Source organism: Varroa jacobsoni, unplaced genomic scaffold (assembly GCF_002532875.2).
Source record: "Varroa jacobsoni isolate VJ856 unplaced genomic scaffold, vjacob_1.0 scaffold_243, whole genome shotgun sequence".
In the NCBI taxonomy this organism is placed as follows: domain Eukaryota; kingdom Metazoa; phylum Arthropoda; class Arachnida; order Mesostigmata; family Varroidae; genus Varroa; species Varroa jacobsoni.
Window position 1 is genome coordinate 54,112 of NW_019213145.1, and position 26,936 is coordinate 81,047.

Here is a 26,936-nt window from a genome sequence, read left to right on the forward strand (position 1 = left end):
ATAACGTAGTTAGAAGCTTCCGCTTATAGTTTTGTCAAATATAGGGCCACTGCTAGGAATGTTTGAGTAGTCTCTCTCGTAATGCAGCAACAAGACGAGGAACGTAATTTGCCTTATATAATATAGTATCAGGCTTACTGTAGATTAAATATTCTATCCAAAACAGAATAGGGATCATTGTTTCTCTTTTATATTAATTCGTACTTCGGTCATAACTGATTGGTTTAACCATTGACTCAGACCTGAAGACGCGTTTCAAACTCTAATTGGTCATTGAGTTTATCACGATCACCAGCTACATTGTCCGTTTTCCAAATCAAAGGCGAAAACATGGCTATTGTCATTAATCAAGACCAATTTTGTTCTATCCTATCGATAAGCTTGTCTTTTGCTGGTATCTATGTTGAGGCACGTTTTCACTGCACATCCCGCCTTGTCTGTTGAAACTATACACACGCCGTACACGTGCTACGTGCAAATAAATCCCCACCTATGAATGATTACGCCATGTACAAATATCTGAGGAAAAGGTTTATGTACGGTTTGTACCTAAATGTTTACAGCTCTCTTTAGTTAAGCAACCCGTACATATATTACGAGGAAGAACTTCTGTCTCATGCTTTCTTTGTGGAGAAATCTAGCGGACGACCCTCAAGACCCTTCTCTGTCGGCATTACGAATCCTCAGGATATCGGCGGCCGAAACGTAAAACTAGACATATGGCAAAGGTCCAAATGACCTTTGCTTAGATATCTGTAACGATGGAAAAAGACTACTTCGAAGGGCGACAAATACATGTTTGTGTCCTAAACCTAACCAGATTCTAAGGCATAAGGTAGTAACACAAAACGAAGCTGCTTTTTCTGTCCGTAGGAATACCCTTACCCTTCGAATTTGATACACACATTTATCATCAAAAGGAATTTACACACAAAAACAGTTTATTTGGCTTAATTATAGTTTAAAAAAAGGAAGCTAGGTGCGATAGTTATTGGAAAACCATCCAAGTTGGAAGACTTTTTCCATTATTCTTATTAATAAATCTTCAACCACTATGCGTTGTACTCGCAATCTCTTTAGGCTTCCTTTAAAATGTATTGTTACACATTGAAGGTAACGCTTAAGATGACCGTCTTTTGACCTATTTAATTATTTCTTTTTCTTTTTTTTGGAGGGCAAATGTATGAGCGTGTCAAGATCTTGCTTTGCTTTCTAATTTGATGTAATCTAGCCGAATGCCCTTCATGTGTAGTACAATTATGTATCGGTAAAATAGGTATTCCATTCTAATACACACGTACTGGTAAAATGAAGTGAGGTATTTTTCATCCGCGCGCGACGTTCTTGTCTGAAAAACATGGAAGACTACGTAGGAAGCGCGTTTTACACAGCCCTAGAGAGGACGTTTACGTGAGCCATATCTATTTATGCTAGTGACGCGTACTAAAAGAAACTGGACTTTATTTTAATTTTACCACGTATACATTTTGTTAGCTAGGTAAATACGAGCCAAATTGCCATTGCAGCTCAGGAAAGCGGAACCTCGTACCCTATTGAAAAATGACAGAAGCTTTATCCAAAGGATCGTTTTACTTGTATCGCTATATCTTGTCCACGCACTATTGATCCTTTCGAAACACCTTCATTAGTAAGCATTACAATAAAGTTGACATGTTTGCCCAAAGAAACGGGGACAGTTAAGTGCCTCGCTCTCATTAACTAAAGCACCAGCTGTGCTGCACACAGAAAGGAAAAGGCTCCCATTATGCAGAGGGAATGCGCTAAGCATACGGATGCGCACCCTGAACACGTACAGGAACAGGGATGATCGATTGAGGATCTGATACTTTAGTATGCCCATGCTTCTTCATACGGTAATTAATAGGCTTATAGTGCTGTTGTAAGCAACGTTTGACAGGTCGGCGCTTAGAATTTAGAAAGTTACTGTGCTGTTTGGAAATAGTAAACCTTCCATGTCTAACAAATCGTCGTCACTGATATGCGTAACAGAAGGCAATTATTTTCATGGATTTCCATTGTTTTAATTCAGTTTCTTGAAAATGGCGCCGTGACAAGTGGTTTCGAAACGTGCCATGTTTGTTGAAAGTATGATTACCTTTGTTTCAATAACCTCTCAGTAAATCCATAGACTTCGACAATGAGGGCTAACTTATCACACACAATATATTTTCTAGGGTATACTTTTTTCGAAAGACATTTTTGTCGCACTTGATTTTTTTATTTGCCCATTTTCACTGGCGTACATATCTCGAACAGGTCATTCCTTTTGTTTAAATGCGCCTTTTTTTTTTAAATCATGATTATGAAATTTATACATTGATCACTCTGATTCCTGAATAATCTCCATATAGACTACCATATACCGATGCATTTGGACCGAATTTTGGCGTAACAATGGTTGAGTCCTTTAACGGGGCAGTAATTGATTCAAAAGCAATCTACAAGGCTCAACCGTCGGCTGCCTTCTTCGATGCACAGATTTCGTTTTAGAGGTATTATGGCGCGATCGCGAACATTATTATTTGGTATTGTTTGGCGACTTTATTTGATAGTATAAGACGATTTCGAAGTAAATCATTACAGTATGACAGGATCAGTGACGGTTGGTTCAAATCATATCTGTAAACAAATGCAATCCCGTTGAGTGTTCTCAGAGCTACGACAAATTGTGAATCCTCAATAATATATAACACTCGTATTCAGTTATATTGTACCTTATCGTTGAATGCGTTCCATTTCCGTTTTCATTTCTTTGTATAAGAGAACCTTATAAGATAACTGTACGTTAGTAGGCCAATTTGCCAAGCCAGCCTTCCCAGGCGCGAAGTAAATATTGAATCACTTTACGCTATCGAGTGTACTATGCGCTATAGTGAGGAAACCCGCTCTCCCTTTCCGACATTTATAAAATGGAATACAAAAGGCATTACCCACTTACTAATTTAGCTTCTTTACATCCGACGTCCAGCTCCAGTCGTGACGCATCCGCAAATATCGGTTCCGGTCTCGTTTTACTTCACTGTTTCGTCCTATTCGAATGAATCGTCGTCCTTGCAAAACGTATGCGTACAATAGTTGTGTGATATTTAATTGGCTCATATTTTCCCAATAACAACGTCCTAGCAGTTGTCCGATGAAGCTTATTTGAAGTTATAGCAGCAACGGCTGACGCGAGAGACTAAATGCCATCGCTATAGTTTCGACGGTCAGGCGACAATGCGCTAACTAGAACTAAGAATGGGCAACGGCACGTCCGTCCGGCCCAGAGTGGGACTAGAAGGATCAATCCAAAGCGGAACATTGGTGTAGGCTGTTGATTACGTCAGCCTGAACGATGCAAAGTCTCATAAACTTTCACACAGATGATACAAAAATACACGCGGCAGGTGATGAACGGGTACTGGACAAAGTCATTCGAAGCCTTAGGTGCCCGCGACGAGACACAGGGAGTAGAAGCGCTGTGATACCCGTTTGCAAAAGCCTCCTCTTTTTCTGCAGACGTTATTTTGGATCAGTAGTTACACAAGCCTACACAGAGATCATGGACCTTCTAGCTGTCCTTTTCATCACTCGTGAAGTCGTACTGACAGATGGCCTCAAAAAGCCTTTGGTCCTGACTCTGAATAAGCAGGCAAACGGAAGCTAGTTCAGCGTAAAGGAATACGGCGATTTCATCAACGATGGTCATGAACATTCCGATCGCATCCGCTCATCTCTAACCATCCCAAGCAGCGTATACAGTACAAACAGACAGACAACTGATATACACACGGACCTAATTATTCGTACTGCTCTATCGAATGAAGCTACCTTTTCTGCTCAGGGCCAACTACAAACTGCGTTACCCAGCACACCCTGATGGCTTGATCGGATCAAACTAACAAACAGATGAGATTTGAAAATCTCATCGTCCATTATCGGGGAAATTGCGGTCAACTCCCAGCAAAATGCTCGATTGACCATTAATACTACAAGAGTTATTCAACGTTCACACGAGGGCCGCAAACCCAAAAAACACGCTTCCAATCCCACAATGACCCTTTGCGAAATCTGCTGGTTCAGCTGAAGTTAGCAGGTTAGCGTCAATGAAGGACGACGCGTGCAGTTCTACCCGGCGCCCAGTCCATTTCTGCGACGTCGGCAGCGTTTGATAAAATTAGCATCTATCCGTCTACTGAAGCCAAAGAGAAAACAGAAACGTCTATATCGAATGCGCTTACTCGGGGACCATGCATAGCTTACGAGCCTCACAAGCTTTCTTAAAAGTTTAAAGGACGAAATACTTAACTGCGTGGGGCGCGTAGCAAGAAGATACGGTCTTTTACTGAGATCCAGGACAGGGAAGTTCTCGAGGGAGAAAGGTTTAAGCCTTCAGTGTGGCCTGTGAGCGCAAACTGCGTTTGCGGCTGTCGTTTATGAGTGCTAACAGGCCCAACAAAGAAATCCTGCTGTCGCCAATTAGAGAGCAGGGACGCCCGTGCATGAACATTGTGAAGACTTTAATTATGTGGTAATTGTGGCGGCTGGTAAAGGCACTGTTGTGTTCCGTGGAGTCGTAACTTGACGCAGACAAACCACATTTAGGTCGAATATGGGCCTGATCAATAGTAACGGTAGCGGGAACGGCTGCGTTCATGGAGGAGAGCACGTTCGTTATTACTGAAGGCGCAACTTTAACGTGGATGAAGACCAAATCCTCATTTTAACAAACGATAGACTAAATCAGTAGCGTAAGTTAACAAAATTTGTAGGATTTTGCCTGACAGAAATAATCGACTTCAAGTACAGATACGGTATGTAGGCCAAAGATAGGCACCTATAAAATTTAATAGCTCAAACAAAGAAGTCGTTTATGATTAGTCCTGGGTTCCGCTATTGCACGCTTAATTCGAGCATGCCGCCTCGTATTTAAATAACAAACAGCTTGGCCATTCGATGCCCATTGAGGAAGAACCGTCTGCCAGAACAGAGTTTTATATACGATACAAATTCTGACATTCAAATAACGAATTATCATATAGTGCTCAATTCGTACTGACATTTTCTGTAGGGCTTCGATATATTTAGGTACCTGCTATTTAGATTTGACCTTTAACTCTAATTTAAACTATCAAACTTGCTAAACTATCAAACTACCTAAGTTTCTGAATAATAATTGTTACTGACCAAACTCTTACCTATACTATATTTTGCCTGATGTATTAAGTCTGTTCATTGAAACCTATCTGACAGAGTCGGCCACCAGCTGGCCAGCGTCTAGCATGGGCTATAGAAGCAAGCATCGTTAGAACTAAACTGACCCCTGGGAAATTGGTCGTCATTCGTTCCATGTCGCACAGACATTCGAAGTTCGAGTCAGCCTTCCGCCAATAGCTGTTTATTTATATGACGGGACACACCTTTGAAACAGACCCGCCATTAAGGGAAAACCGCTCTTGGCCGTTGTGTAATAGATATTTGTAGATATAGTTGATTCTCAGTTAATGTCTAACGGTCGTGATTAATATTGAGAACACTATCAGTGTCGACGAAACCGGTGTCTCAGAGTAAATAGGTCTTCGACCGAAGTTCAATAAGTATTTTCAGATCTCCTTTCCAATTTTATGCAGCAGTGAACATTTCTAGTTAACCTATTGAATAAAAGCATAAATATTTTATACGTTTTGGCCGACTCTCCGACTTTTGGGATATGACCAGCTAAATACGATAATGATTTTCGTTTTTGTTTGTTAAGAATTATCTACATGCAATGTGCTACATGAAAATACTAATGTTTGATATGAGATGACTTTTCCAGTTTACCGTTCAGTAGGAATGCACAAGTCAACGAAGTCAGGTACGCCCGCACACAAGAACACAACACATCTACCTCGTCACTTACTAACTTGAGAAATAACTTCTAAATAACGTTCAGCATTGGTTGGCAAAGCATGTGCTTAATTAATAATTGTAAAAAACTGTCGTTTTTCACATAGAGTCCCCTCATCTTTTTTTCCGCACAATATATAAAAAAACGGGCACGTTCAGACAATAGTCGTATTGGTGTTTGTGTAAATAATCGTTTATTTATTAATAAATATTAGATTAATATAGCATTGCTCTATACATCCGTTTTACGAGAGGTCGAAGCCGCGTGATATCGGTGGAATAGGAGCATTATTTGTAAAGTGATCGTGGCAGCAAAGAAGATATTTGCTACTCTTCACTGTAGAGCGTTAGACTTTGATTATCTAATAATAGTAACGATAACATGCATTTGTATTTTCGAGCATGCGTCAGGACAAAAAAAAATACGGTTCAGCTATGTTCGGAAGAGGGAAATACGGCAAACAATGGACTCAATGATCAAAGACTGTTAGCTAGCGACCACAGTTGGAAAATTGATAAGTATTTAAGATCGGTAACGCTCGTACTTTTGCAGAATATTGAATATAGAACTACATTAAACAAACATCTATATATACACCCGAGTTTGTCGTGAATGTTTCGTGGAGGCTCCAACGCAACATTATGGCGGGCGCATTGTGCCTTCATAAACACTAATCAAATGGTCCAAAGAACTGTCGGACGTGTCAATAGGCAAACACGAGGATTGCCCGCTGCTCAAATAGGAAAACTACTGGAAATGGATAATCGTACTGGGTTCAGTAATGCTCCGCCGATGGACTACTCATCAATTTTATCGTACTGAAATGGGTTAAAATACTAACAAGCGACCTGGTAAACTATGTTAGTGAACTAACAACTACGAAATTTCAATATAGGTATACCATCTGTTTATGGGCCACAACAAGATAGGGTTAACCTGGCTCTTAAACATGTTCCGCTTCTTTGGTCAATAAGATCGATCTCAGGTACGCCATTTTGCAAATACCTGGCGCGAACTGACACCTTCAGGCATAACAACACTGTCCACGGATATGTATATATATATATATACTAAGCTAGCAGCACCCAATGCAAGCAACACTATGCTTTTCGACCATCCATTACCCGTCCCTCAGAACGAGCTGGGTAGGGGCAATATTCCGTTTTCTAAGTCAACTGAGCGACGGATGCCCCATGAGAACGGCGGAAAACTGACGAGCCAACAAAAATTTACTATTATCATGGTGTATTGTTGGCGGTAGAGTGAACATCGAATATCAGCTACATAGCTGAAAGTTTTTTTCTCTTGGGTCCACCGATTTGTAGACAGGCCAATGAATGACAGTGAAAAAGGGAACTTAAGAGGCTGCCAATTGAAGCTAGGCTCATAGCGAAGACGGTTGAAGCTGTGGTCGTTAGTGCAATCCATTGGTAGTAGGAAAATACTCCGACAAATGGGAATTACACTTGTTTGGCCTTAATTCAAACTGTCCCAGTCGACTGTTTTGAGGGTTTGATCACAGTTTATGATTATCAAGTTATAAATAGGTTCCGTGAATGCAGATAAAGAACAATCCGCGCGAGTATGTATGTTGCTAAGTAATATTCGAAAAAATTATCAACATACGTTGAAATGCAGGACAGGCAATTTAATGGAAGTGACGCAATGTCCGCCAGAGTCCTTATGATGGGCGAACTTTTTATGTTCGCATGTGTGTGCTTATTTTACACTACGTTACCTTTGACACTGCTTATTCGAAATCGATTTCACGGCTTAGAATAAATCCAGGAAACGTTCCAAACTTCGCTTCAAACCAGACGTCTTGGATCAAGTTTTTGACAGGGAAGAATTGATCTTACTGCAGGAAAATGTGCACTATTTACACCAAAGGTGTGGGTAAAAAAGCTGCGGCCTGTGATTGTCACACATAGGAGTTCGTTCGTGTCGAACAGTATCCAACGTTAAAGTGTATATCAGATACGTTCATGTCCGTTGCGGTAGAGTTGCATTAAGCGTTTAGCGAGTAAGGTGTCATTCTCAAAAGGCTGTATTTATTAGTGAAGGCTGGGCGAATCATTTAGGTTTACAATATCTAGATAGGTAGGATTTACCGTAATAGATCTCAACGTGACAAACAAAACAACGTCAAGAAGCTTTTTACTCTTTCGAAACAGCAGCAGGCTAGTACGTACTAGTCACTGTACGTAATTACGTCTGCCTGACCAGACAATCGTAAATTCTACGTTCTTTGTATGATTGCATGTCGCGTAATCGAACTAACGTCCATTAAACCGTGGCCGCCCAGCCACATAAAGAAAGTAAGGGCCTAAACCAAGCTCTAGCGCCATGTCCCTTCTAACTGTTATGAACGCAACTATGTAACTAACATCATCCAATCCAACACCCGAATCTACTGTAGTAGTCTACTACAAATACGACCTTATCACCCGTTGTATTCATCGTCATAACGCTATTTTGCCCCTACGGCTTAGATATATAATACCGACATTCGTTCATTTGTTCTAATAGAGCTCCTAAATTAGAATATTCTATTGCAATCACCGAACATATCAGCTAGATGCTCGTTGCAGATAAGCTCGTGTACACATACCTGTGGGTGTACGTACGTAGGAACGCCTCTAAGTTTTGCTCGTCCCAGCATCGACGCAACGTCCAAAGGCTCATGCGGATTTGTGCCAGTTTTTGGGCGGCGATGGGTGGATGTTAACGGAAATCGGTCACATATTTGATGATCGATTAAGTAAGTGGAATGACCTTTTTTCACGAATAAGTTAACCACCGGCGAATCTTCGCATTTTGCCCCTTAGACGTCAAGGACGCGTCGGCTAAACGTTGCATAGCTTTTCTGTTATGTACATATGCATATGCCAGCCCTTGTGTACATCAATCGACTCGTTCTGAATTAATTTGACCTGCTTACCCGTAGCTTAACATAACATGATAATAATATAACAATAGTGATGCGTAACGGTGAGAGTACTGCTCCTTTATTGCGATTCTCATCACTTTTTATCCAATATAAATGTATGAAACACAACTAGACACTATGATTGCCTTAGTATGCCTTCTATACGTGTACAGGCGGGGCCCAAAGTAGGATCATTGATGGCAAAGACCTAAGACTATATTTTTCTAAGAAAAAATTCGTTTCTACATAGAAAAAGGCTACGTGAAGTTGTTCAGCAAAAATCTATTTCGTTGCTTATCGCTTAGCGTACGCTCATTCCAGTTATAAGCCTGTTTCTTTCTCACTCTATATACTGCACAATGTACCTTTTTTGGCAAAGGCTTTTATTGTCACAATTTCGCCTATAGTATCGAACGCGATAACCTGCTGGGCCTTTGTGTGCACACATATTCTCCGGTTAGAATGAGACGCAAATTTCCTTTCTCCGCAGCTCAACGCCCGTTGCGGTGCGCGCTACATTGCGTATTGCGATGGCTTCGCTGAAGCCATGGTGCATTGTAGACGTTTCGCCACCAGGTGGTAATTTTATCTTGTGCAAACAGTATAACAGTTTAGATTTAAGTGCAAGCACTCAAAAAGGATAAATTACTAACTATAGCCTGTGTAATATTATTTAGGACCCGCTATTTATGCCTAAGCCTCCTAAACAGAGTCCGAATCCAGAAGACCTAAAATAAAGAAGTATCTCGAGGTGCTTTTCTAGAAATCATTGTGTAGTATCGTATTTGCGAGAACGTTAACGTTTTAAACCTATCTAACGATGAGAAACATGAAAATATGATTTTTGTTCTCCATAGCGGAGGCTTGGTTAATCATTAGCCATCGAAGTTTACTTATATGCAAGGAAAAAAGATTCAGAACGTATGCTATAGCTAAATACTTCGTTGGTACTACCTCAGTGAAGCTGCGATTTCACAAAAGCCTTGATGTCATAAAATCTAGAGTACACAAAAAATTTCTGTCAACAAGCAAAACTTTTCACAGCACGCCACATTTTAAACAGCGTAAAGAGATACATTGTAAATTTTTCTAGTGGTTTATTATTAGTGGGCAAGGAACTTTGCTCGCGCAGGCTAATATAGTATAACGGGCTAGCCAAAATAACTAGACATTTAGTGAATCTAACGAATGGATGCATATGCGAAAATTGAAAAGATTTGTTTGACATTAAGGCCATGGCGAGCTTATGGCTTGGCCTGGCTTGTCATCAAGAAACAAGAGAAAATCTAGACTTCTCTCGTTTTTTCTGCAAAGCACTTTATACCCTTATTTCTATAGCATTGATATAGTTCTGCCGAATAAACCGAATCGCCCCACCTCTGCCTAAAGTTGAACCGCAATTATCATAATAGAATTGAACGGAAAACAAGACTCGGGCAGAACAGGAGATTTTTCATTATCGTTTTGAGTTAACATAGTTCTGCCAGCAATCAAATTAACTTTAGATCACTGTGGTCTCTAAAGTAAAAAATCTCTTTGATGCACAGACCTCCGGATCTGTGGTCTGGACATCCGGACCACGGATTTATCGTAATACAGTATTAACACGATTCTAAGGTTTAACAGGTTTTAGAAATAAACCTAGAAAGAACTAGATGTAAGATATTAAACAAGCAGATCTAAGGGTAGTTTCATGACCTTTTTTGCTTCAAAACCTAGTGTAAAAATGGCCTGGCTTCGAACCCGAACGGCCGTAGACAGACTTCGCTTCGTGTTGGAAGCCAGCCGTCCGATGGAACGTTCAATAAACGAATGTAAAACTCGAAACATAGAGGCATTCAAGATACGAGCGACCGTTGTGTTATATAATGTTTTACACTTATATTTACTTAGAGATTTTGTAGCGTCATTAAAGATACTCCACCGCCAAAATTATGACTAAGACTTAAAGAAGTGCACAAGAAAGGTAGTAAAACAAATCTGTCAAAAACACGGTGAAATCGTAATGATAATAATCTAAATACCTATCCGCCTTTCTTTCTAAGACGATGGTGCAAAGTTCTTCTTGCTAGAATCCGCTTTTTGCCTAAGTTTATAACGCCTTCCTGGGAATTAGATAGTTTCTTTCTGTCTGCAATTCATGCTTGGATTTTTACTCCATCAATTTAGGCATAACTTTAAACGAGTGGCAGCAAATACAATGTCATTATTTGCCACTAAAGCATAAAAGTGCCGAGCAATTTACGTGGCTGGCTGTGTTTTACATGACCTTTACTTAGGCTCATTTTCACATGTGTATTTCTTAAAAATAGGACTGTCTCACTACACTGGAGTAGTAGGACTGAATAGTAGAAAATACTATTTTTTAAATTTAATACACATGCGTTGTGTAGTATATGTTGATGATGAAGCGATACATGGTCTCTGTCAAAACTAGCTTCCCTAGAGGCTTATAGTTTCCGTACCGACCAGTCATTATCTAAAGTTGCACTACGTGAATACCCATCGAAAACTTATACTGCGCACGTCGGACGAGGTCACATGATGCACGTTAAAAGTGGTTGTTCGACCCCTGTACGTGCGCGAACACGTACGCCGTAGTCACATCGAACTACGTATACATCCGGAGAGTTTGGGCGTATTGCGTAAAAGAGTGGGTTTGCGATTCTCTAACCGAGACGGTAAAAAGGCATCTATATATGTCTGCTCTTCCATTTCGGTAAGTTATGAAGTATTAATATACGAATGGTGCCGTTAGTCGTAGAAATTCAGCGTATAGCTAGCTAACTAATTTGCAGTTTGGGTCAAATCGTTATAGGAGCAGATGAAAATCGTCGGCATTATAGAAGACAACATTGGTTCGTTAAACATTATCACACCTAACCTGTGGCAGATCGCTAAGAAATATCGACACTATAGCTAACAAAAATAGTAACAATGCTTTAATACAATGTCTATATAGTTATGTTTATAATCCTCAAAGTTTATTTAAATGCTTCGCACCTGTGAGGCCTATGTGTCTAACACTCAACCAGTGAAATAGTGCAGTGTCTCAACGTATTCAACTTTACGTCACGATAGTGGTGTGAAGTTTCATACGTCCCGGTACTATATTAAATATTGCTTGTGTAGCCCCTGATGTTCACACTCAGCAGCAGTTACTGAAGACAGTTATCGTGTACCCCACAGTGCCATCGAATAACCAGCCGTTGAAACTGAATTGTGCCTTCCGCTCTAAAGCTAGCATAATTTTGCAAGCAAATCGTGCGCTGCCTACGTGACAGCGGCGTCATCACTCTTTTGGGCTTTCGAGGTTTAGAACTGGTGGCTCCAGCTAGCGGTATACCCCGGAATTAACAGAAAATGGGTACCGTCAAATTGCTAACCAGTGAGTCTTGTATTGAACGATTTGGTTCGATTTGTGGATGAATCAGCTCTAACGTACCACGTCGCTTTATATTCCAGCTGTGGAATCTCGCTATTATCGGCAGCGTAGCCAATGCAGGCATTAGCGTCCATGAACATAAACACTGAGATAGAAACGTACACTTTCTACGACAATAAATAGCTCGAGGCCATCGGTTAATTAATTATAAGATGGACTAGGTTATTACCGCCTTCAGAGTGTAAAGTGGGCATCCATTTCGTTGACTGATGAATATGGTGGACTGGCATGCAAAGGCCAACGGACCGTGACGGCGACGACGGCTTGTGGTGCGCTACTTCGGACAGCTTCTTTCGCTGAAGTCGATCTCCAGCATTTGAGTTAGCTCTCCTATGCACGGCCTATACGCAGCCAACAATACTTAAACGACAGCAGTAATGATGTGAAAACCTGGTTGACGCGTTGACTGATGATGTCATATCTTCTGATACCTTTGGTTAAATTTGTAAAGCAAACTTTTCTTTGCACATGACAGTTTTAGCAAAACTATCTCAAGCTAATACATATGTAGTGAAAAAAATATACGTACGTAACTGTGTACCTTAATTCTGCGCTGCAAAAAAAAAGAACTGATGCGTGCATGAGTTACGCTTCGTCGACCGGTAGAAAGACGTATGTGAGATATTTTAGTTCACCTTTAGCTGGCTGCAACATAAAATATGTATAAACCGCTCCATATGTTAGATTTTAAAGGGAACAGTTAGTTTTTAGCATATCGGTATAGACGTATCGATGGATTTCCTCATACGCTGCTTTCTCGTATTTATTCTTGGGACACTTTCTGCTTAATGGAGATGTATGTGGATATGATAAAATTTTTAGGTACAAAAAACATTTCCTGTAAGAATTTTTGAGGTTCGCGTTTACGTATTTGACTTTTGTCCAATAAACAAGACGTACTTATTCTCGAAGTCAATTTTATCAAAATAACATCCAACCTATACATGATTTTTCTCTGAATTCTCCGCTCAGCAAATTGAGGCTTTGAAAGCCAGGTTTTCGTTATCGTCAATTGTCTCTCTCAATGGTTTGCAATGCATGTTTTTTTGCGTATCTTAGATTTTCCTCATGAAATCTATACAGACTGTGAAATTGGGGAAATGATAATAATTGACATAATTATCGTAGCTTCAAAACCATATACACCATACTATGATAGTTTTCCATATCATTTTATTATTACTATCAAATATTTTCACCATTTTAGAACAACGGGGTCGTTCTAAGATGGTGAAATATAGAAGAAAAAAGTTTAGGACGCTGTTGGAGTGTCTGCACTCAGCATTAATGTATACGTAACTATATATCTCAGTCGCAATATACAGGATCATACAGGTCGGTGCACGGTTCTTTGTCCCGTTTGCAAGACAATGCGGCCGTACATGCCGTAATACCGAACTGGTCTAACTATTGACCAGTTATCAAATAGGAATATCCTCTAGTACAGGTAACATATTGATGACGTTGCACAGCTTCTCTAAGTTTAAGATGGCTCTAATAGGACCACACAACGCTCTCGGAGAACCTATTAACTTACTTCTGTTTACTAGGAAACATCTCGCACGATTGCAGTGCTGTAATAACCATTTTTAAATAACCCGTAAACCTGAAAATGTCCCCAGACAACCTTCACGACTATTGAAGAGATCTGCTCACTCGAGGTTCACACAAATACATTTAAGCAGCTACAGGTAGTGATGATTAGCGGTGGCAAATCGTTATTGTGAACTAATAAATACATTCGATAGATAAAAACACTATATTCTTACATTATATTATACTGTATATAAATACTTCTATGGCCTTGTTTTTTCACGACTGTACTCGTTACGGCCAGGTTCGCCGGCTTGGCAATGTAAGTGTTACAGCGTTATCGCGGTACATTTTTAATTTCAACAGTATAGTCGACGAAGCAGGCCTTACTGTTGTACTCTGCCAGATAGATTCCCCGCAGGTACGTGTGTGCACGCAGTTGATAGCCACTCAGCTAAGAAACTCTCAGCCTCAAAGATCTTCTGATCCGATCCATTTTAATCTAGCAGTACTGAGACAAAACACGGTGTGACGACCATGGCATGACGGTTCCGTGGATGCAGTTACAATAAATACCTACCCCCGCTACCCCATTACCAGGAACGATCGAGCACAATGAGACCTTTATGCAGATCGATTCCTTAACCACTTGATTAATAGTAAGCAAACTAATCATGCACTGCATCTCTGATATTTATATCAATGACTCTATTAGATACATATAATCTGCAGAGTAATTGTTCAGCGTCAACCGTGTACGTACCATTTTCGGAGTTGTTTGCCGTCGACTGAAAAGCATTCACAGAACGGAAGATGAAGATACAGGTTAGGATCGTATAACGGTTCATCGGTATTCTCTCTATCTGAAGTAAGCTGTTTTTGCTTAATAAACTATATATAAAAAACAAGTATACACATTGTATCTAGTCAGAACAAACCTAACCGAAAATGATACGAAGCTGAATGAGTTAGCTATAATAATACCTTATTGTTTTATAAAAATAGCATTTACTATGTAGCGAAGATTCACTATATTTGAAACCGGCATTTATTTTGTTGGTGTAATTTCATCATCATTTTTTTTTAGTTTTATGCCCTTGAGACTCGTCTTTTGGTCAAACTGAAGACGTTAATAATTCTGGCCGTTGCCTGAACAATAAAACGCACGGGAAAGCTTCTCAAACAAGTATTTAATTCAATGCTTACTTTTAACCCGGTTCAGTATTACGGCGTCGTACGCCTTGCAGGCTAGGCCGTAACATACAAAGCTATAAATTGAATCATTGAAGCTTTTTTCAGGTTCGAATATTCGAACTAGTATTTCTACTATCTAAATTCGAGAAGAGGAGCTGTTCGATAGGTTCGCGGACAGAAAATCAAATGCGCAGCTGATTGAGGCTCAGTTGAGCGTGTGACGGTTTCTACGCATGCAACAAAGCCGTCATGACGAATTCGACTTTCAGGGCCACGCTTATTTTTGCTTACAACCTCCTTTCAGGTTTCTCCTCCGACCTGAGTATGCCCAAAGGCGTATGGCCATGTTTTGAGTAGAAAAAAGGATCCGAGGTGGCATACTCGAGTCGTATGATCGGTTAGCGCTATGGGGTTCTTTGACAGAGTTTTTCTAACGCTAGTTGATTGCAAATTGTTCTCCAGTACTATTGGACAAAGTCGGATTGGTATTGGTAGCGATTTTCCCTGGGTTTAATATGCCATACACCCCTCAGGATCGTAGAATATGAGGTAACACTTGATAAGGTTCGTACCGAACGGTTGCACGCTGCATTTGAAAGTAGCGGTTTTATAGCAGTATATGAATAATTGCAAAATGCAATCTTTTAAACGTGCCCCGTTGTGTTATCTATTGCTAGAAAATCAATGAATGAATGACGCACGTGACGTCACGACTAAAATGTTATTGATGCTAGCTACAAATAACATAAACGTCCTTCCCTTAAAACTTGAAAGAATCACAGCTTGTTCAGCTTCTCCATAATTCATCTTTTCTAAGCTGTATATTAAGTTCGTTTTCATAAGCTTCGTATAAAAAGTTATTCCGAAGCAACTGAAGTTACTAAGGCTTGGTTTTTTACTTGTAGTATCTAAATTCTTGTATACAGTTGCGCTAATTTCCTATCGACTTTTATCCCTGACCCTCAAAAGCATCTGCGCATTATTTCGAGATTTTTCCCCACTGCACCCCTCTTGCTAGACCCTAGCACATGCACATGCATTAATCCCCCTATCAATAATCATCCCATTCACCGATAAATATGCGTCTTCAGCCTAACCTTAATATTTCAAGCTATAGCTAATCATTACATAACCCATCGTACGCACAATAAGCACATACAATAGGTTCAACGTTCCTACACGCAACTGTTCTATTAGGTAGAGTTGATTATATTGAATGAATGAATAACCGTACATTGTTCATTCAGAGACTGGGAATCGAAAATTTTTATTCGAGGGTGGCCAAGGCTTGTTAGGTTACGTTTTTCCTGAGATCCGATAGAGGTTTCTTATAAATAGAGGGTTAAGGTTTAGGAAATGTTTGCGTTGGGAACGAGAGCCTGCTTGGTATACTGCGATACGGGCCTACCTCGAGATATAATATATTCTGCCAACGATTCTGTTTGTGCGTCATCGATTCTGCTGATCTGATATCAGTGGTCTTTGATTGAGAGCAGTGGGGTCCCGAAGGGCTAGTCTGGGGAGAAGGAAAAAGGCATCGTAATGTGGCCCTCATGCGCCTTTGCTCGGCATCAAAAGCTGGGTGGCGGTCACTGCTCCATGGCTGTACGATACAAAAGCGATCAAAAATCGCGTCATGTAAGCGTACATAAGACCAGCTTGGCCTCCTGCTCCTGGTGCTACAGACCAATAAGATAGCTTTTGCTGCCAGGCAGACCAGCAAAGAGACAGAGACGCAAGTTATGGATCCTTATTTGCTCTCACCAGAGCCCTTCTATAGGGAAGACGTATGTTGCAGTATGCTTAGCTGTTACTATAGGCTGGCTCTTGTTTACGCAACCTAGGTCAGCCGATGGTTGGCACCATTCTGCTAAGCTTGATGGGGCTGAAACCATGGCCACGAATGCCAAGTACAGGTTAGTGCAAACCTAACCCGTCGTTCCTGGCACAGATGAGCAAAAAGCAAAATTACTGCCTAGTGCAGGCAGGTATATATTACCAGCTGGAGCACAAATATGTATGACGATGCAGCTAATGGAAGTACTATGCAAAATAGGTTGTCGTCAGATTATGATCAAATCCGGCAAAATATTATAGAGGTAAACCACGTTAATAGAGTTGTATTCAGAGGTGCAAGACAATATGAGTTAACGACCAGCATATATAACTGCGGATGTCATATAATATTTAAAGAGCCAGCTTGTTCTAAATCTAGCATTGAATTGCAGCTGGACAATACTACATAAAAAAGTACTGGACTTCTGTTTAGTATATATATATATATATATATATATATAACAGGCAATATTCGAAAATCAGTCATCTTTTTTTATTTCAATATATTTCCCAGATGGTAAAGATAGTTTCCGAGTTCGGATCGACCTGGGTTGGGCAGCACAAGTGGCACCCACCATTACGGTTCTAGGCGAGTGTCAATTTTACATTTAGTTCTAATCGTATCACACAACAATTCCTATAAACTGCGTCTAATAAAAAAAAACAGCGTTTGACACATAGCGGCAGCTCTAGATAGCTCCCCGTTCCCTCCGTTCCCGTCGGGCATGTACGGACGTGGAAATATTTTTGCTGGGAACATGGCAGGTAACATATTCGGTTGAATCCCATTGGTGCAGTAGTCCACCTGCTGCCAATTTGCCTATTCTTATTATAATTCAAATAATTTTTACTTTTTTATTACGCTTCGCTGCGAAAGTGAAGCATAGCATATATTATGATGCGCATCCTTTAGCTACCTAGCCATGCGAATAAGAAAGATACGTTACAAATCGTATTACTATTGAAATTTATTCAGGACGGATATCGCCAGTCATTGACCCAATATTGAGTTCGTGATAAAAAGCCATTTTATTACGCCGAAAACGGACTTTTTTTTGTCGTGACGTAATCTGCCTTGATTCGTTTGGGTGACTGACAATCGTATTACGTTTGTTTTTGATTATTTTTGTGCCTAGCAAGGAGCTGGAACATTCGTAAGCCAGAATCAGATCGATGTCTTTTTGGCATGAAAGGAACAAAAGGAAAGCCATACTTTTTTATTTAAATAAATCATATCTAAAAGTAGAAGTAATCACTTTACACTTTATTTTATCAGAACTATGATTGATTAATTGCTTACATCGTCACATATTTTACGCGAACAGGACCAATATTACGTAGATCACGATTGTCGTCGTATATTCTACTGTCGGAACCTGCTAAAGGACGAATATTAAATGAATTCTCTCACAAAACTTCTATCTCCATATGGAAAAGGACTGTGACTCACGAAGCGTGGTAAAAATGGCGGATAGCTACACAGGGTTTGAAGGACCTTTGGAAACACTGAAATGTGTGAAAAGCCAGCGTAAGGCGACTGTCTTGTTTTTCCTTTATGCCTTCCGTAAGTCCGAAATATTGAAACCACCATTATGCCTACTCACATTGAGAAAGCGGTCCTCGTTGATAACAGTCCCTATCCAAATACGTCCTCTCTATTTGTGAGGAAAAGACCAAGTTCCGAACGAGGAAGCGAGAACAAACACACGCATCTAAAACAAGGCATAACCACGTTTGCTATTAACTGATATCGGAAAACTGAACCTATCAACTTAAGTATGGCATTACACAATATTCTGAATATATGGTTAGCGCAGTTTCCAAAGGCCACCATAAATGAAAACCGTCTAGTAGAGCCCCGCTGTTAAAAGTAAAACTCCTCTAGTAGTGTTTACATTCGATTGCTTTGGCAATAACTTCGTATAGCAGCTTGCGTGCCCTTTAATCTCGTGTAAGCTAAATAAACCCTTAGGTAGGATGTTTACGTCTTACGTTTAAAGGTCCATGAGGCTCCACGCGAGATACGTGCTTTCCGTTTCTTTTTCTTCACTCATGCTTCTTCTTACCATGGTTTTTTGCCATTTTAAGTAACTACGAGGTTCCTCGGAAGCAGCTGAAGCGGTATTGAAGGCAAAATTGGAAGATTTAATTAAACACCAAGTTTTACGGTCATGCACGCGTCATCTAGCGATCGGACCCATGAAGCGTTTATCATAGAATAGATTTCTCTTCGCTAAGCATATTTTAGCGGAGCATGTCAACATCCAGTCAGCGGTTCGGCCATTTTTTGTGCCATCCATGACATAGTGGTAAACCCGGGTAACCGGGCCCAGGTCCTGCTTCCATTAGTAGTTCGCTTCAAATTGACCATCGAAGGCAACCGCCGTCATGTTGAGTAACGGTGCTAGCGAAATGTACTCAGCCAGAATTCGACGCTCATATAGTACATATCACAAACATGTAGTCATGTCGATGACATGCTGTGGACAAACGAAGTGCATGGCTTGAGCGAATTTACAGCGTTAGGGCACGATATTCGCTCAGTCCATAGGCCGCTTTTGAATGCCTGTCCCCAGCTGTCGAAACAGCCAAAAGATACTGGTATTTTGCCCAATACACATCATTTATTTACTGCTTCCAGCTTACGTGGCAGTAAGAACTTCTGATGGACATGCGGAGTAGTTGTACGACCCATCTACTAACTACTACGCCATCCACCGGCGTATAGATTATGGCAGCCCAGCACAAGCGTGCACTGAACTTTTTTGGTTTCTAATTAGACCAGGGGACGACATTCAATATGTAAAGCACTCCTGTGTGTCGGTGTGGCCTCTACGGTTATACTAGTCCATTGCGTGAGGCGAGGCAGTCGGTTTTGAGGAAAGGAGAAAGTACGGATTAGAGCTATTTTCAAAAAGTTTTTTTTCAAGGACAATGAAGGTGGCTGGCGCAGCTGCAGAAATAGACTCTAGCCGGCAGGTGGTTGAATCAATAGTTTCTTCGTGTGTATTTTTTCATGAGGGTAAGATACGAGTCCTTCCTTCGACCTCTCTTAATATAGCAGTTCGAATAGGTAACCTGAGGTCACATTTACAAGGGAAACGCACAAGGACCGCCAACCTGCTGCGCCTACCATGTACGTGCCCTACTCTAAGGATTAAGTGCAAGGCCGGGACCAATTGAAGACGTTGTTAAGCCTTTTGTTGAGACCCGGAAGTTTATGGCTCGGCGCCTCGATACTGCAAGACTCCGAAGCGTTTGCTGAGTTCAGACCGTAAGCTTCCTTTCTAAGCTCTGTTTCAAAGTGGCAGTACAAATTAAAATATGGGCATAACTTGTCAAAGGTAATATGGATGACCTTTGACAAAGTCAATGGTAGTTAGAAGCGGTCGATGCCCTCGGTCACAAAATGATATGCTAAAAAATGGAAGAGAAATCGTCCCTTTATTTCCAGAGAATACATATTCTACGTAAAAGAACACCTATGCAGTCATTTAGTCGATATATCCGGCTGTTTTTTTTCAGAGTAGTACGCATTAGTTTCATCCTTTTTCTTGGATTCTTTTTACAAAGAAAAATATTTCAACTTCTACAAAAGGTCTGCCATTCACCGATCGACAGTACCGATCGCATGACGGTACGCATCTAGGTCCTTTCGAGCTTACTTCTTCCCTTTGACGGTTTCCAAATGACTACTTGTGACTTTCTGTGATATGTTGCCAACTGCCAGACATGATAAGACTAGCACTACGAAATATATTTCAATATTTACTAAATAGAAAGGTAAACAGAAGAGTATCGCAAGTGAGATCTCTTTCTATGAGCGTACGCCGTTACGGTTAGAAGTTGATGTTTATCTTTGTAAATGCTACATGGCATTAATCAGAGGAAGTATAATTGATGAAGACTGATACTTGATGATTGTCTGAATGGTTTTAATAATATTTTTCGTTAAACATGATATAGCTGTTCTTCGTCTCTTATGAGTACGCGCAAAGTTATTTCGCTGACACCACCATACGTGAATTGCGAGTTTTGTTCGCCGGAAAATAAAAATTCGAACCTAGATTTTCTTGTACCACGTATGACGTAAGCTGTACTTCCGGCCTCCCAGCTACGCGACCTCAAAACGCGTATTCCTCTATTGGCATTGTTGGTTTACTCCTCACTCTAATTGTTAATTGTGGATAGGCTTTTGTTAGAAATATCACAGGCGAAATCTGCCTGCATTTCCGGACTCAAACGGGAAATAGACCTATGACACCAGCCGCGATACCGTCTCAACTACTATCGGAACGGTTCTGGAATTAGTCGACCGTAGCAAGGGTGAGCCGCAAAAATAGCGGTTAATAAAATCGATTATCCATATCTCTGATTAGTTTCAGTATTTCATCAAAAGGGTAACTAAGTCATGTAGGACCTGTGTGGCGAGCTTGTTTTTCCCATGGCGGAGCGCAAATAAAAGCGTAGAAATCGGGCCTTCAAAGTTGACCCGTGTACGACAACATGGCCGGACCGTTTTTGTCGTTAAAAGCCGGCCGTGACAGTATTAGCTTCGTCGTTGAAAGCACGTTCTGGAGTGCGAAACAAACAAAATTGTCCTGCAATAGGGGAAGAAGAAGGTGACGTTGCCTAACTTTATACAGGAATATGCGAGGAACTGTTTTCACAACAAATCGGCGCCACGGCTCTTTTCTGATGTCTCGAACCATTATCTTTTTGCAATGGATAAAACTTTTGGTACTTTCAAAGTCAGTACAGCCTTAAGAAGAGTCGATTGGGCGTTAGAAATGGAATGGATATCCAGCACGACTCCAATCGACAGCTCATTTCAAACAATAGGCTACTTTTGTTAGCATATTTTCGCCACTCGTGCACCAGGAGTTTTTCCTATTGACCTATGACTCGGCCAACCTGTAGGGTTTCGACATGCAGCATTAATGCAGCAGCAGAAGCACAGTCTATTCTAATGGCTTGACAGACAAGTCTGTCGCGTTTATTGCCTGAGTGACGACCGACCTTTAAGAATCGCCCTAAGCTGACGATAATGAACTCGGGCAATCTTTTGACACCAACTGTTGCCTATACTCCGTGTAGAAACGAAGACCTTTTAGACTCGTATTTTGGCAGATTTCAAAAAGACTCCGGTATAGTTTGATTTGAACGAAGGATGCATCAATTCTCAGAGTACCTTGCCTCTCGGTCGCTATCGAATGCGGCAACGAAGACAGCTGGAGCATGGGTATATATATTTTTTGACACTTTGAAATCATCGTTGATGTAACTGTTGCGCCGATCAACTAAATTATATTCACTGTCTTCTGTCCTCAATGTTAAGTTCTTCTATTCTTCAGAAGAAGTCAGAACTGTGATTCGATGCGCTCATAATCACAGAGATCTTGTTCACATCCTGCCATTGGCTCTTTGCTTATGTAGATTCAATTCAGGCTTTTGTGTTCCCTCGTACGAAGTAGCTATAGCGCAAATTTTGAAATGATTAACGGCCGCTGCTACACCCGTCTTGCCGTTTGTTCTTGCCGAACGCTGCTCCCAAAGCTGCTCAAAGATTAAAAATTTTCGTCAGTTGTTTACGTAAAGTTTTTGCTCAGACGCCGTTAATCTCAAACGTCGAATATCGAAACATGGCGATGATCAGCCAGAACTGCCAATTGTTTTATTATATCTGCAGGGCCTTAGAATATTTACCAACGAGCGTCGATTGGGTTCATTATGACGTTGTCCAATTGATCTTAGTAGTTAATAGGAGCGTGGATTTATTCTGGTTGACCGTTAGTGGCCTAAAGCAACGTCAAACTAGCGCAATGAATGTAAAGCTCCGAACAGTTATTTATTAGTCGCGGCCTGTTTGGTCCTGTGTGTTCCTACCCTGTGCGTAACTATAGAAACTTTAAAGTTTTACTTGAAAATTTTAAGCATCTGAAGCAACGCGCTCAGCGCACAGTTCAGGGTTCACCAATGGCCGCTTCCTTCAATGGAAGCTACAGTCACACCGATTACTTGTTACCTATTGCCGGTACTTGTTTTAATGTATCAAACACTGATTTGACCGGCAGCCCTATCCATTAGTTTTATCATGACAGAATGAATGGAAATGATACTAGTTCGTGCCTTGACAATTAAAGCATTAATTAATTGTTAGAGGTATAAGCATGCGCTTCACACATTAGAACAACAGTAGGACATTACTGATGTGCGTATGGCTTGGTGTGCCTACTTTTAGGCGCGTAGCCGTTATCTACGTAGTATTCAAAAGCGGAGCAAATGTTTTGAGCTTGAAACGCATGCATCTGGACTTTAGCTATCGCAAATGGTGTTCTATGAGACGTATATAAATGGCCTATATAACTAATTTATTTATTAGCTGCACAGATGGCCACTACTAAATTTCATAGAGATTTCTTAATATTCATACATTTGACGTACGATTGTCCAGCGTCGACTTAGCGGGACAGCTATCCAGAAAGGTCTCTCAAAAACAAATATGTTACGAATCTAACTTCTAGCACTGTAGCTCATAAGGCCCAGATCCTACAGAAAATTGACGATGTCGTACTCAGCGATATCGTATGCTACAATCATGTTACAAATAGATCTGTCTGCTCTTTGCAACTGTGTCATCCTCTCGATCTGATCTTATCTTATGCTGACATCTGAGCCCGGTCAGCGGTAAAAACAAAAGACATTTCTTGCGGTTTCAAGCGACATAATCCCCCTCGAAACCTCACTAAAACAATGTTTTTCATTTAGATTTTTCTCTTATCGACATATTTTTGCACGTTACATAGATCTTTGTTTAAAGCTTTCCTTTGACGTGCATCAGCGTAACTGTCCATTCATTACGATAGTTTCCATTACGAATGATATATATATGGCGTCTTTGGGTTGTGCAGGAGCTACGTGCAGCTTGCAGAATGTCCTCTTTTTGGAGAGGTGTTTGATTCCGGCAAATTGGTTTATTTTACCCTACCGAACCTAAACTGCACAAACTTACCCTTTTAATCAAATAAGTTGCCGCTTCGATAATGAAAGTATACTGCTCCACACAACATCATATAGACATCGTTTCGTATCCATAGTCTTTTTATACCGTAATAAAACAGAAACCAATTACTTTCCCAGTAAATACCAGTAAATCTTACTTTAGCTAACTAGCAGGATAACTCACTTGACGTAGAACATCGATTTCACGCATTGTTTGGATCATAATTTGAGAGAGCTCATACGCTTCGGATGTATTGCACACATTTTTTTGGCCATTGTCTCGAAATTGGCCAATTCGTTAAGGTTAACATTATTTATACGGGTCGGTTAAAGTTCGATCACTGTTCAACGTAGCAATAACGATGACCTGTTCACTAACAAATGCGGGTTTTGGCAAAACTTGTCACAGATCACTGAAATTAATCACATAATGGATATATCCAAATTTTAAGAAACTCATTCAACCCTTTTATAATCACGACGTCCACAATCTAATTTTTGCTCATAGCCAAAATTCTACAGGTATCAGACCCGGTTAAAACCTTAGCTTTGAACCTATCGCTACGCGCCGCAAATAACTAGATTACATTGTGGCTGATCGTACTGCGCATCCGCTTATACTGCGCGAGTACAAACATATAGATAGAAACAAAATAAATTATTTTTACAGTGGTTCCATAGCTATTGGCCAAGTTCACGTGATCGTTTAGCGTTTTCTTTTTTTAAGACAAGCTCTAAGCCTTCATATACTGTCGTCGGTCGCTAATGTTATGAACGAGACCCTGTGTTAAGACTCACCTCAGCGATCTTCATCTTTTACCTTTTGAGTACGCCTTGCACCCAGAAAGCTCAAGTTGATCCGTCTGAAAACACTTGAGGCAGTAGATCCATAGTACCCCTACTTCACAAAAGAATTTGCTCTGTATCTGGCTTCCGTTTACGCTACTATGAGTGAAAGAGCACGGTGACAGAGCGAAAAAAAACGTGCACAAGGAAACACTCCAACATTGCCAGATACGTACCCTGTCGGCAATTTGGAAGGTGCTTTAAGCTCCTACTAATCCTCTACCTATACAGGCGCCGAATGTAGGTCGGGGGCCTTCGAACCTATCCATTCACCTGCAGTGGGCCATAGGAGCCGTTTCGGTACAGTTCGGCAACTGTGTTGGTGACATAAAAGCCCCCCAAACGAGCACAGGGTTCTCTATGAAGACTCTGGTCTTTCTCGATGCGTAGGGACAGGTCGTACCTGTTGGCTAATGATATAGCATAAAAGCCTCGGAACTGAAAACCTACTATCTATTCCCTTTTGCCAGCGATTCTGTTATTTTGCAGGTTCTTGCAAAGCTCATAGACGTCAACCTGTCATTTCATTTGTACTTTTTTCAAATTATGACACTTCGACTAACAAAGTTGCTGTAACAACTATTAATAAAGCCTGTATATAGTATTGTTATAGGCACATCTTTCACAGCTCTAGAATAGCACCTGGGTTTAGGATAGTAACAGCGCTTCCGAGCGTGTATTCAGTTTGTTTGATAATACAAAATGGGAATATTAAATACAGAGACGTTTAAGATCACCTTAAAGAATCAGTATTTTCGCAACACCCTACGCGGAATCTCTTAGATGAATCTTGGAAAAAAATTTAAGCGTTGTTTAGTACTGGGTAAGTTTCTATCAACGATCCTCTCCATTTTTTTCTCGCACAGACGCTCCTTTCGAGGCCTACGCTTGCCTACTGAAATGTGTGGCTGCAATCGGAACGGCTGATTGTTGTCAACACTGACCCTTCAAAAAAAATTTTCCATATATCGAGGTCAAATTATTACAAGGTCTTACAGAACTAAAAAATAAATTATCAGCTCTATTTCTCGCTCGTTCATTATCTCGGCAACCTTTTTTTTTAACATTAGCGTCTGTAACCTATTTGACGGCCTAGTGAGATCAGTCGTTGTTCGACTATAATCTTATTTCTACTTTTCGCACCAGCTACCGCGCCCTTCCATTTACGCTCAAATAGGATTCCCTATGAGGCTTGTCTGAGAGGAGCACGTTGAATAAGTTGGGGTGCGGCAAGCCCTGTTTGCCTAAGGACTTCAAGCCCCACGATTTTGAGCGAGACTAAACCGATGCTTCTGATTTTATACATAACCCTACTAGTCGGCTTCTACTTTAAGACGCCGAAGTGGTACATTGGCTGCGCATCTACCTATGTAACGTAGGGACACGTTGGTCGGTCCAGGTTCGAAACACGCCGTAGACACACGATGTTTTTCGAACTGAATCGACAAATGCTTCTGTCTGCCCTTTACGACGTTAGTAGCTATAAATACTATACTTCACCCCATCAGTAAGTGCACATAGTTTGTTTGAGTAATTGGGACTAACTAGATCAGACATCAATGTCTAGTAGCTTTCTGCATTTCTTTCGAATAATAATGCTCAGATGGAGACATACGTTGGAAATAGCCAATTAACGGGTGCTGACGTACCGGGAACGATGCAAACGTTTATTAACCAATAGTGCTTTCCCTGTTTAATTAAGCCAGTCAGCCATAATTAACTTATGTCCAACGATGTTTAAATCTACTTTATTTGATCATCAAAGATTTTTATGGCATGAACGATCTGTTCCGAAAAAGCAAAACTATCAAAGATGCATCTCGTCTTCACTGAACCCACGGACTAATAAAAAAACTACTTATCTAATTACTGTGTTTGCCGATCAAATTATGTGCGGCAAATGAAATCAAAAACAAGCTCTATTTTATTCCAATTTACTACCAGCAGTCGACTGAGAGATATATATCGTGGGCAAATCATCAGTGATTTCGTAGTGATTTTCGCATCTCCAGTTGAAATGTAGACTGATAAAAAAGATTCTTGCTCAAATAAATGTTGAAAAATAGATAAATATCCTATATATGCCCTTAACTCGGTCCGAGTTCTTCTCGCCTTATAGAATAGAATCCAAAGGGCTTCCATCGGAAACGTTTTTCTTTTGCCTACATGCGAATAGAGTTCTCATTCTATAGAATAGAATCCAAAGGGCTTCTATCGGAAACGTTTTTTTTTGCCTACATTTGATCCGAGTTGTTCTCACT

General features: G+C 40.6%; 1 protein-coding gene and 1 long non-coding RNA gene across 2 annotated transcripts in view; one reads left to right on the top strand and one right to left on the bottom strand.

The window, feature by feature from the left end:
* Positions 1-26,936, bottom strand: part of LOC111274007 (frequenin-1) — a 76,125-nt gene that overhangs the window by 44,747 nt on the left and 4,442 nt on the right. Inside the window, exon 2 of the mRNA XM_086967491.1 lies at positions 14,561-14,585. Coding sequence (XP_086823617.1) covers positions 14,561-14,585 — 25 coding nt within the window. The remainder of the gene's footprint in view (positions 1-14,560; positions 14,586-26,936) is intronic.
* Positions 11,158-26,936, top strand: part of LOC111274009 (uncharacterized) — a 22,944-nt gene continuing 7,165 nt past the window's right edge. The window contains exon 1 of the long non-coding RNA XR_002688159.2: positions 11,158-11,538. This is a non-coding gene — a long non-coding RNA (uncharacterized LOC111274009). The remainder of the gene's footprint in view (positions 11,539-26,936) is intronic.